The sequence below is a fragment of the Mandrillus leucophaeus genome, unplaced genomic scaffold (assembly GCF_000951045.1).
Source record: "Mandrillus leucophaeus isolate KB7577 unplaced genomic scaffold, Mleu.le_1.0 Scaffold296, whole genome shotgun sequence".
NCBI classification, from domain to species: Eukaryota; Metazoa; Chordata; class Mammalia; order Primates; family Cercopithecidae; genus Mandrillus; species Mandrillus leucophaeus.
The window spans coordinates 1473949-1486748 of NW_012103098.1; the positions used below are offsets into that span (position 1 = coordinate 1473949).

The 12800-nt window shown below is 40.7% G+C and overlaps 1 protein-coding gene across 4 annotated transcripts in view; it reads right to left on the reverse strand.

Moving 5' to 3' along the window:
* The window catches only part of CACNA1D (calcium channel, voltage-dependent, L type, alpha 1D subunit), a 326299-nt gene that overhangs the window by 159955 nt on the left and 153544 nt on the right, over positions 1-12800 (reverse strand). For all 4 annotated transcript variants that reach the window (XM_011986180.1, XM_011986179.1, XM_011986182.1 and 1 more), the window contains exon 4: positions 7268-7407. In XM_011986180.1, coding sequence (XP_011841570.1) covers positions 7268-7407 — 140 coding nt within the window. The remainder of the gene's footprint in view (positions 1-7267; positions 7408-12800) is intronic.

Here is a 12800-nt window from a genome sequence, read left to right on the forward strand (position 1 = left end):
GATAAGGACAGGATGAGAAAGGAGTAACTGACTCTAGATTGTTACTAAAAGTTTACCCCAAGGTGGGAGAAAAAAACAAGAAGCTGTCTGAACTGACTAAAGTCAGAAGCACCAGAATGAGGAGTCATGTTCTTAAAAAAGCTTAAGCAACAGAGCCTGAATGCTTGAAATATATCTTTATTGAAAATTTAGAGGCATGGGACAAAAGCTGGCTTAGATCAAACTTTTCTCTAAAGGAATAACTTCAGCTCTGGCAGACACACTGAGTCCTCTTGTGGTCACATTAACAGTTAACATTTTAGAAATATCAATTACTTTCTTAACGTCTTGGTTATTGGGAATCTTGACAAAAGCAATAGGTCACTGTTGACTTGGAATGGAAAATCCATTGGATTGAGATACAGACTGCAGTTGGAAACTTTAGTGAGTAGGAATTTGATTCAAATGAAGACATCATAATTCTTCTTTTTCTTTTTTAAAACCTTTCTTCTGCTCTTTGACTCCAGTTTTGTGCATATTTTAGATAAAAAATAATCTGATGTTCTGAAGTTTTTCTAAGAGTCCAGTTCTGCTTCAGTTTCCTAGATTTTTTTTTTTTTGCTTTTTAAATCACTTTATATTGCAGTTTAATTTATCTATAATAAAACACACTCATTTAAAGTGTATGATGAGTTTTGAAAAATGCATAAGCCTAAGTAACAAACACCATGATCAAGATAGAGAAGATTTCAACATTTCAAATGATTCTCTTGTGCCCCCTGCACAGCCTCGTGCAGAGCTTCCCTCGAAGCTCAGCCTTGAGTATCCAGTGATTGGCTGTTTATTGCTAGAGTTTTTTTTTTTTTCTAGAACCCATATAAATGGAATCACATAGTATGTTCTCCTGGCTCATCTTCTTTTGCTCAGCATAATGTTTTTGACACTCATCTGCGTTGTTTTATCAGCAGTTCATTTCTTTTCGTTGTTCTGTAATATCCCACTATATAAATACACCACCATGAGTTTATCCGTTCACCCGTTGAGGGATATATGGGTTGTTTCCAGTTTTTCTCTATTATGAATAAAGTTTTTTGTGGACATGTGTTTTCATTTCTCTTGGACAAATACCTAAGAGTAGAACTGGTAATATGGTCATATGGTAAGTCTATGTTTAACACTGTAAGAAACGGGCGCATTTTTTCCAAAGTAATTATACCATTTTCCATTTCTACAAGTGGTGTATGAGAGTTCCAGTTGTTCCATATTTTGGTTAAGACTTGGTATTTTCAGTCTTTTTACATTTAGTAATACTAGTGGGTATGCAGTACTGTCACTGTAGTTTTAATTTGCATTTCTCTAATTACTAACAATGTTGAGCATCTTTTCAGATGTTTGTTGACGATCCACGTATCTTCTTTTGTGAAGATCTGTTCAAATCTTTTACCTACTTGCTTATTGGGTTGTCTTCTTACTATTGGGTTGTAAGAGTTCTTTATATATTCTGAATACAAGTGTTTTGTCAGATGTATGTATTGTGAATATTTTCCCAATCTGTGCCTTGCTTTTTCATTGTCTTCACACTGTCTTTTGAAGAAAAGTTTTAAATTTTGATAAAGTCAATATTTTCAACTACTCTTTCATGACTGGAGCTTTCTGTATCCTGAGAAATCTCTGCCTACACTGAGGTCATAAAGATTTTTTCCAATATTTTCTACGAGAAATTTCATGGTTTTACACTGCTCAAAGAAATCAGAGATGACACAAACAAATGGAAAAACATAACCATGTTCACAAATAGGAAGACTCAGTATCAGTTAATTAGTCATACTGCCCAAAACAACTTACAGATTCAATGCTATTCCTATCAAACTACCAATGACATTATTCACATAACTAGAAAAAAACAATTTTAAAATTCATATGGAACAAAAAAGGAGCCTGGATGGCCAAGGCAATCCTAAACAAAACAACAAAGTTAGAAGGGTCACATTACCCAACTTCAAATTATACTACAGGGCTACAGTAACCAGAACAAATGGTGCTCATACAAAAACAGACACACAGACCAGCAGAACACAGTAGAAAGCCCAGAAATAAGGTCACACACCTACAACCATCTGATCTTCGACAAAGGGGACGAAAAAAAAGCAATGGGGAAAGGACTCCCCATTCAATAAAACATGCTGGGATAACTGGCAAGCCATATGCACAAGATTGAAACTGGACCTCTTTCTTATATATACAAAAATCAACTCAGATGGATTAAAGACTTAAATGTAAAACCCAAAACTATAAAAAACCCTGGAAGACAGCTTAGGCAATACCATTCTGGACATAGGAATGGGCAAGGATTTCATGACGAAGATGCCAAAAGCAATCACAACAAAAGCAAAACCTGACATATGGGGCCTAATTAAACTTAAGAGCTTCTGCACAACAAAAGAAACAGGGTAAAGAGACAACCTACAGAATGAGAAAAAAAATTGGCAAATTATGCATCTGACAAAGGTCTGATATCCCAACATCTATAAGGAACTCAAACAACTTCACAAGAAAAAAGGAAACTCCCATTAAAAAGTCAGCAAAGGACACAAAGAGATACTATTCAAAAGACATACATGTGGTCAAGAAGCATATGAAAAAAAGTTCCGTATTACTGATCGTCAGATAAGTGCAAATCAAAACCACAATGAGATACTATTTCACACCAGTTAAAATGGCTACTCTTAAAAAGTCAGAAAATAACAGATGCTGGCGAGGTTGCAGAGGAAAAGGAATGCTTATACACTGCTGGTGGGAGTGTAGATTAGTTCAACCATTGTGGAAAGCGGCGTGGCAATTCCTCAAAGAGCTAACAAGAGAACTACCATTTGACCCAGAAATCCCATTACTTGGTATACACCCAGAGAAAAATAACCATTCTACCATAAAGACACATGCATGTGAATGTTCACTGTGGCACTATTCACAATAGCAAAGACATGGAATCAACCTACATGCCCATCAATACAAATTGGATAAGGAAAATGTGAACAACTACACCAAGGAATACTATGCAGTCATAAAAAAGAACAAGATCATTTCTTTTGTGGGCACATGGATGGAGCTGGAAGCCATTATCCTTAGCAAACTAATACTGGAACAAAAAAACAAATACCACATGTTCTCACTTACAAGTGGGAGCTAAATGATGAGAGCACATGGACACAAAGGCCGTTATCCTTTCTTTGTGATAATGATTTTAATAAGGTTTAAATCTAGGTTTACCTAGGTTTAAATCTAGCAACTTGCCATTTGTTTTCTATTTGTCCTGTCCTTTGTTCCTTTTTTCTTCTTCCCTGCCTGTTTTGGATTGAGGGTTTTTAAAAATTCCATTTAATCTCTACTATAGGCTTCTTAGATATACCCGGGATTTTTTTTTTTTTTTTTTTTTAGTGGCTTCTCTAAGGCAAGTGTGTCAATAAATATTTTCTATAAAGTGCCAAATAGTAAATATTTTAGAATCTGCAGGCCATAGGGTTTGTCACAACTACCCAACTTTGCCATTATAACACCAAATAGCCATAGACATGACTGAATGTGGCTGAATTACAATGAAACTTTCTTGCCAAAGCAGGCAGTCAATAAAATACTTTGTCAATGGTGGGGGAAAAAAGGCTCAAACTAGATTTGGTCTACAGGTTGTAGTTTGCCAATCCATATTCTAGGGTTTACAATATACATCTTGAAGGTATTACAGTCTATCTTCAGATAATATTTAATCATTCCAACTACTGTATAAGTATATGACAAGACCATATGCTATTTCCCTGTTCCTGTCCTTCATGCTACCATTGTCACGTACTTTATTTCTGTAGAAGATATAGGCACTACAATACATTGTTATTATTTTTGCTTTAAATAATTACCTTTAAAGAAATTTTTAAATGAGGGGAAAAATGTCTGTATATGTACCCACGTATTTACCCTTTCTGGCACTCTTCATTCTTTCTGTGTAGATCCACTTTTCTACCTCATGTCATTTTCCTCCAGCCCTGAGGAACTGTCTTTAACACTAATTGAGGTACAGGCCTATTAGTCATTAATTCTGAAATTCTGGCATGTCTGAAAAAGTTTTTATTTTGACTTTAACTCTGAAAGACATTTTACTGAGTGAGAATCCTAGGTTGACATTTTCCCCCAGTACTTTAAAGATGTCTCTCTATTGTCTTGGCTTGCATAGCTGTTGACAAATAGTCTGAGACTTTTTTCTCTGTTTTAAGGTTTTCGCCTTATCTTTGGTTTTAACAATTTGATTACAATTATGATGTGCCTTGATGTGGCTTTCTTCATGTTTATTTTGCTCAGGCTTTGCTGAGCTTCTTGTGAGTTTAGTTTTTCATCACATTTGGAAAATCTGGAGCTGTTTCTTCAAATATTTTTTCTGTCTCTTCTTTCTCTCCTCTCCTTCTGAGACCCCAAATATACACATGTTAGACCACTTGATATTCCTCCACAGGTCACAGAGGTGGTATTCATTTTCTTCTCAATCATTATTCTTCATGTTATTGCTATATGTTCAAATTCCCTGATATTTTTCCTTCTCTAGTGTCTAAGCTGAGGTTAAGCTAATCCAGAGAATTTTTCATTTTGGATATATTTTTCATCTCTTAAAGTTCAATTTTTTTAATATTGTCCCATCTTTCCTTACTATAATCATGTATCCCTTTAAGTCCATAAATGTATGTATAATAGTAGTTTTTACAGTTTTGTGAAGTCCTTCTCTAATTCCATCACCTCTGTCATTTCAGGATCTGTTTCTACTGATGGAGTTTCCTCCTGGTTATGGGTTACATTCCTTCATATGTTCCGTGTCTGGATTTTGTTGTCGTCCTTTAAACAATGTTGAGTTGTCTTCTGGCAGGCAGTTCAGTTAGCATATCAGTTTCCTTTTCTTTTTTTCTGAAACAGAGTCTCACTCTGCCACCCAGGTTGGAGTGCAGTGGCACGATTTTGGCTCACTGCAACCTCTGCCTCCCAGGTTTAGGCAATTCTCCTGCCTCAGCCTCCCATGTAGCTGGGATTACAGGCACGCACCACCACACCCAGATAATTTTTGCATTTTTAGTAGAGATGGGGTTTCACCATGCTGGTCACGGCTGGTCTTGAACTCCTGACCTCAGGTGATCCACCCACCTCTGCCTCCCAAGGTGCTGGGATTACAGGCATGAGCCACCATGCCCGGCCTAGTTTGCTTCTTTTCAGACTTCTTTTCAAACATTATAAGCAAGGGTTTCAGGTAGTCTCTGTACTCTAGAGTAGCGATTGGCAAACTTTTTCTGTAAAGGGCAGTAAATATTTAAATATCTTAGGTTTTGTGGACCTAAACTACTCAAACTGAACTATGTAAACAAATGAGCGTGCCCATGTTACAATAAAACTTTATTTATAAAAATAGGTGGCAGGCTAGATGGGCTAGGAGTTGGCCCATTGGCCACAGTTTGCCAGCCCCTGCTCTAGAACCAGTTTAGCACTACTACTAATGGCCCTGTAGGGTCTCTACTGACAGTCCAGGGTGTTCAATGAGGTCTTTCCACCCTAATTAGTCAGAATTTGAACGCCTTCTAGTCCTTTGTGAGCCCTGGTTATTATTCATTTTACAGCTCCCTGATCTTTCTCTTTTCCCTAGTAGTGGTCTTTCCTGGCCTCATGGACTCACAACTCCGTGTAGGTGTAGCTTAGCCCTCAGCCAAAACTGAAGAGGACTCTAAGGCATATTTATGAAGCTCTTTCTCTAAATAGCTCCCACCCTTCCCATATTCTGCCTCCCCAAACTCTCGTCTCTGTCTCCTTAACTCAATAAGACCACCATGCTCCACTTGGTTCCCTGTCCTTGTGCTGTGCTGTAGTGTGAAAAATGTCTCCAGGCAGAAATCTGAGGTGATCATAGCATGGTGATGAAAGAAATGGGTCTAAGCATCTCCATTCCCAGCTGAACAAAAACTCCAGTGGCAGAAGAGGCACAGCCAGATTATCCCAGAACCAACATACCTGCAAGGCTCCCGCCTGCCATTCCTTGACAGAGTCCACCAAATACAGGAAAGTATGGCACATATCTGCCACCTATTCATTTTGGTGCACTTCTTTTGCAATGATGCCTTAAATGCCAATGTGCCGCGGGGTTTTTGCAAAAGCTAACTTGTTTCCCACAAGTCTAACTGTCCCATCGGGCAATCAGGATCTCATATTAACTTCCTAGGTTGAAAGGACATAGGAAGACCCACAACCAATTCCACTCTCCCAATACCCAGCAGATTTCATTTCCAATGAAAAGGCAAAAGATTCATGATAAAAGGATAATCCACAAGAAAAATCACCTTGCTCAACTGTAAAAGGCAGTTCACTGAAGTCATGAAGATGAAAACAGAGAGGCTATTTAAAAACCTCTCTTTACAAAAACATAATTTTAGGAGCAACTCACTTTACAGTTAGCATAACTAAGACTGGGAAAAAGGATATATCTTATCTTCCTACATGGGTATTTGGTCCAAAGACCCAGCATTCCTGTAACATGGATTCATTTTTCTCTTCCTGGCAGCATTTCCAGGTGTGGAAGGACTAAAATAACACAGGCCACTATTTTTTATTTTAACATTCTCCTTTAACTAAAACTACTGATGCCTTCTTCCTGCAACAGGATTTTGGTGGAACACCTGCTTCTCTGCATTTTCTAGCTTATTTCATTTTATGCCAGATACATGACATTATCCAGACACTTGTTTCGTTATTTAAAATGGAATTGTAGTATGCCAGAGTTTCTCCCACAAGTCAGCAAAAAAAAAAAAAAGAAGAAAGAAAATTAATAGCTTTGCTCAAGGGATGTTAAATGGCAGAGTACCTCACTGCTATGAAGGTTTTATTACTTTTTACTTTTTTTTTTAACTTAACATTGGCACTAAGTATTAAAAGCTCTACTCACTTGACTCTAATCACCAACAGGATTGGTCTATTTCTGGAGATCCAAGACCCTGTTAGGTAAAGCCTCTCACATTAGGAGCTTACACTCCCATCTATAACATGTTACTAAAAAGGGGAGTAACAACGAGAGAATTTCAAACCAGTCTCTGCCCAGAGATTGACAGCAGCAGCATCAGCGTTAAAAGAACTCCTGAGAGGTTCTGGTGCAACAGCTGGCATAAAAGAGCAACAACATTCCCTAAAAAGACTGTTTTGTTACCGTTCCCCCCAACCTCCACCTCCCATTTTCCATTTTCCAAATCAACATTTCCCCAAAGTAAAAGGGACTTACCCTACTATTACTATAACAAAATCCAGTAAATTCCATCCATTCCTAACATAAGCATTAGGATGTAGCAATAATCCATACGCTATAATCTTCAAAAATGTCTCGACTGTAAAAATAATCAGGAAGGCATATTCTACTTTTTCCTGTGAAGAAAAACAAAGAAACATACCAAAAAAGTAGGGGCAGGGGAGGAAGAGGAGACAGAAAAAGGAAGAGAGATTAGAATCAACATCTTAGACATATAAGCATTTTATTATGAGAAATGGAACAATTATACTGCCCCTGGGCCAGGAAGGCATTTACATTCTAACACTGAATTTCTCATAAGCAACTACGTGTGCAACACTTCTCGTTCCAGGCTGTATGACTGCATTTTGCCACCTGCCCCAATGCGTGTGTGATGAGTCTGCTTAGGACATAACGGGCATGTTTGTTATTTGCACACATTTGCAAAACGCAGCATGCTCTCCTTCTGAGGTTGCCAAATCAGGCCCAGAAAAGCACAAGGGCACAACAAAGATTCAAATGGTGGCTTTGAACAGAAGAAATTCATCCTCTGGAAGAAATGAAGATGCATCTGTTTTGACCCTCTCTTCTTCTTGGGTTTATGTCTGAGTTCGAAGTCAGAGTCAGCTTTGTCACTGAGTAGCAAGGTGACCCTGAGCAAGTCCTTCCCCTCCTCTGGGCATAAGTTTCTGCATCCGCACAATAAGGGAAGTGAATTCAGGATGGCAAACACCCTGCCTGCTTATTGGCATGCCGCCTCTCCTGGCTGAACTTGTGACAGGTCACCAGGCCCTTTCCCAGGAAACCTAGGCAGAGCCTCTGACCTTTTCTCTTGTATCCACCCCAGCAGCCATGCCCATCTGACTGCCACAGACCTCACAGGTGCCGCTCATGGGCTAAATGACTCTTAGAACCTTTCCAGTTCCAACCCATGCAACTCCATGAGCTATGGAAAATATATCAATCAGCAAGTCTAAAAACTTTGACTCTTTCCTCTTTTATAAATGTTTTCTTTATGCAGCTTCAGTTTCAATAGAAACATTGACCGACAGAGATGTGGGCAATTAACTTTACAAGAAGCATTCCCCGTATGAAGCTATTTAAATAACAAAGTATCATCAGCAACTGTAACTTTTCAATATGAACTAGAGTCCTACACTACTATGAGTGGGACCTGAAAAGTTACCAATACCTTAGAGAAACGGAGGTCATGAAATTCACTCATTAAAATGCCTAGTGCAAGAGATCAAAATAAATTAGGCTCAGGAAACACTTACATGAACACCATTTCTAAATGACAGGCACCGTACCAGGAGCCAGAAAAATGTCCCCACCATGGTACCTGTCATTTATTCTGTTGGTGTGGGGGAAGGTGTGAGGAGGGGGAAGTTTTGAATGTAGACACAGAGAATTTCTCAAGAGTCACAAAAGTAGTAACTGACGAGAGAGATTCTAGATCTTCAGCCCTCCGATCAGGCCAACCCCTCCTTTTCACAACTGATTCCAGGGGGGAAAAAAGCACTTTGCTGTGTTATATGTTATCATTATTACAGACTTATTTTTATGCAATAGGCAAATGTGTATTTTTAAAGAAATTTTACGTTTCTGAAGAGAACACTTTTTATTCAGAAACATTTTTAAAAACACGAAATTTAGGATGATTCCCATAAGCCTGACCCTTTGAGGAACTGTCACCTGTTAAATGTTTGCTTGCAGTATCCCCAGCACCCTTGTGCATTTAAATGGGAGCCTCGCCTGTGTCGCCCCTGGGCTCTGGCTGTCTGTTGCCAGAATGGCTGCCCCTCTGTCACCGGCCGTGCCAGGCAGAACTTCCCTTTGTCGTGCCACAGGTATCCTCCCTCTTGACCACCAGGGGGACCATGCAGCCATGGCCATGCATCCCAGCCTTTGCCCCCATTCTCCACTCTTCACTGGTCATATAACAGGGCTTCCTCTCAAGGACAGGGCTGTTGTGATTCCTGTCATTTCTAAACACTTGCCCTCCAGAGCTCCCTTTGCTCCTCAGAACACCATTACAACAGTCTAGTGAACGAATTGTGTGTGTGTGTGTTTTGAGAGTTCGCCAGCATCAGTGTGTTAGAAGCCTAGCTCATCTCCAACCTCTATACTCATGCCCCCTCTAGACCTTCAGACCAGTCCTGTTCTCAGCCAGGCTCATCCCATGCCCCCGTGCCTTCTTCCCCCATGCCCTTCATACAGCTACATGAGATGCTACGCTCAGAGCTACAAGGATGCCCTTCCTTGCTTACTGTCCAGATTCCCCATTGCCCCGTTCCCTGCCATATCCCCCAAGGGAGTGCTCGCTCAGGAGGCATGCGAGGCGTGGCTGTTGGAGGAATGATCGCACACTCATGCCACTGGTATTCTAAGCAGGCACCAGCGTTGCCACTGGAGAGAGGGAAAGATACAGGAAGGCCTCAATGAAGCCATAACATTAACTCTGAAAGCTCAAAGAAAAAGGAACTCTGTTACTTTAACCAGAGGCAGAAATCCCTGAAAATGCCAACCCACTGTGCTCACATCAGACCCTGACCACCAAATGCAGACTGTCAATATGTTTGAGACTTAAGAGTTCTAAGGGAACCAGAGAAGCTAAAAACAGCACACTGATTTTACAATTCATCCCTTTTTATCCTTGCTGCTTTATTTACTAGGCCAGACAGAAAAAAAAAAAAGCTTTTGCTGCCATCAATATTCATAGCAGTTACATCCCTACGTCAAGACAGCACACTATACTTCAGAGCAGAAAAGCAACGCAGAGAACAGACAGTACACCTCCCAAACAGAGCTGGCTTTACCTCTTTCACTTTTATTTAGAAGTAATTTTGCCACAATAACACAAGGGCCATTAGTATAAATGAATCGTTAAACGTTCTTTTTCCTTCTCCTTTGCCCTCTCCCTGCTTTTTAAATAATTTGGTTTCTCTTTCCAAAATCCTTAGTGAATTATTTGATGGGATTCTTTATAAGAAATACAAACTTCCTTTAATACAATTCTTTATTACAGAGATTCTACCATGATGCCAACTGAACAATCGCAGCCTGGAGAGCAGGCAGACCAGTTTATCTAGAAGCCAGTGTCATCCTGGTCCTCAATCCTGCCACTAAAAAGGAATCCTATGAAACAGGTATACCTCCACATTCAACACACGAAGTATTATTTTTAAATATTGCAAAACGTCGTTCAGGAGAAGTGGGATAATTACTTGCTTTACAAGAGGATTGTTCATTTGAGAAAAGAATGTTGAATTAACAATTTGAAAAGGAAGCCAGCAAGAAAGACAGGTTCCTAACCAGGCAAGGCGGGACTGTGGGCCCAGCCAAAGCAGCTGGGTGAGAGGTAACACACAGAAGACACTGAGGTCTGTGGCCACGATGGATGGAAGCACAGAGGAAGAAAGACTGGGATGGCGGAAGAAGGGGCCAGCAGGAACCCTCTGGAACCAGACATGAAATGAGGCATCCCTGGTATAAAAGGCCTGAGCAGGAGCTGTACCTTAACAGCCCTTCCCCAGGTAAATGAAAAGAGTAAATGATTCCTGCATCTCATCCCCTCCGTGTGCCAGGCAGAGTCACGCCTGGGGCACTCAGTCACCCACCAGCAGAGATTTCTTCTCCCTGGCAGGAGATCCTGAGTGGGCAGGACCAGTCAAACCTTCCTTTAAAAAACAATGTCCAGAAACTACCCTATACATGGACAGAAGTCCCCCCTCCCCCCCACCAACCCCAGCCAAAATTCAAGCCACTAGAGAAACAAAGGCTCAATTCTAATTCTAAAACCTGATGTATCTTCTTCAAACAGTGAAATTTCACCAACAGGACAGGCTCTAAACCAATATTCTCTAAACTAGTTAATAATCTCCAAACCAGTTAATGCTATACAGAATCTTGAGAAACAGAAACTCAACTAGCAAGAGGTGGGAGATGCCAGAATCCTTCATTAGACTTGGTACTCTCCTATTTCAAGAATCCTCTTATTAGCGCTGTGGTATGAATGCTTGTCTATCAGTCTATCTGTCCATCCCTGAGCACCTGCATCCTCCTCAGCAAAGCCAGAACCCTGTCCTCACAGAGCTCCCAAGCTGCTGTCAAAAGGTGAACGGAGGCTTGATGCAGCCAGGTAAGAGTCACTTCTCGGTTTTGCTCTTCCACCCACGTGGCCCAAGGCTTTGGGAAGGCTTTCTGGCTTACACTCTACCAGAAGTCCCCGTCTCCCACTGACACCTTTCATTCCTTCTGTGCCCTGCAGTCCTGGATTCTCTATTGAAAGGGGCCCTCTCTGTCTTTAACTGTAGCATCACACATATGTAAGGTACTCATAAGTGCTACTAGAAAGCAGACAAGAAAAAAAAATGGAAGGAATAAAGCTACAGATCTAGACATGTAGGGGCTATTACAGCATGAGGTTTTATGATCCTAGCATATGTATTAAAAAAACACACACAGGATACGTATGATACTAAGTTACCATAAACCCTTTTTAGAACAAGCCTGAGATTCAAACTGCTGAGACAACAGCTGATCTCAACATCTCACCTGGCCTCCCCTGCTATACCAACCTGCAGCTCCTTGGTTAAGGACCTCACCCTTTCATCCTTGCCTAGATTCCTCTTCCTCTAACTTTCCCACCTCTCCTCTGTCAGAGTGCTTCACTCCAAGTCGTGGGCCAACCTGCTCCCTCCCACACATGCCAGCCGCCTTCCCACCTCCACGTCTTTGCCCTCCCTGCTTTACCCACCGAGAGTGCCTGCCCCATGGACATGAACTTCCCTCTTCAGATGAATGAGCATAGAGCTCTGTGATACAGGGCCAAAAACACACCCAGTGGGGTTGAATGCAAGGAACACAGGGCCTGGAGCCATATATCTGATTTCTGCTAGTCCTGGCTCAGCCACTGATTCATGCTGTGGCCCTGGGCCACGGTGGAACCATTCCACATCCTGTTCCCTTCTTTCTGAAAAAGTCTCCCCATCCCTCTTTCTCATTAGACTAGGCTCTGCTTGCCCTTCAAGGCTCAGCTTAAATGACATTTCCTCAGCAAAACCTTTACTGACCTCCCAGACAAAATTAGAGCCTGCTGTTACATGCTGTCAAAGCCCATTATACTTCTTCACAGCCCTAATTCACAATAGAAATTTAAATTTTAAAAAATTACCTCTTTAACAGAAAGCCAAGAAATAAATCCAGGCATTTATGGTCAACTGATCTTTGACAGAGGTGCCAAGAACACAGAGTGGGGAAAGGACAGTCTCTTCAATAACCAGTATGGTAAAACTGGACATCCATATGCAGAGGAATGAAATCAGACCCTTATCTCACCCCATATACAAAAATCAGCTCAAAATAGATCAAAGACTTAAACATTAAGACCTAAAACAGTGAAAGTACTACAGAAACACACAGAGTAAAAGCTTCTTGACATTAGGGCAAAGATTTTTGAGATACGAGTCTGTAGGCACAGGCAACATAAGCAAAAATAAACAAATGGGACTGCATCAAACTAAAACGC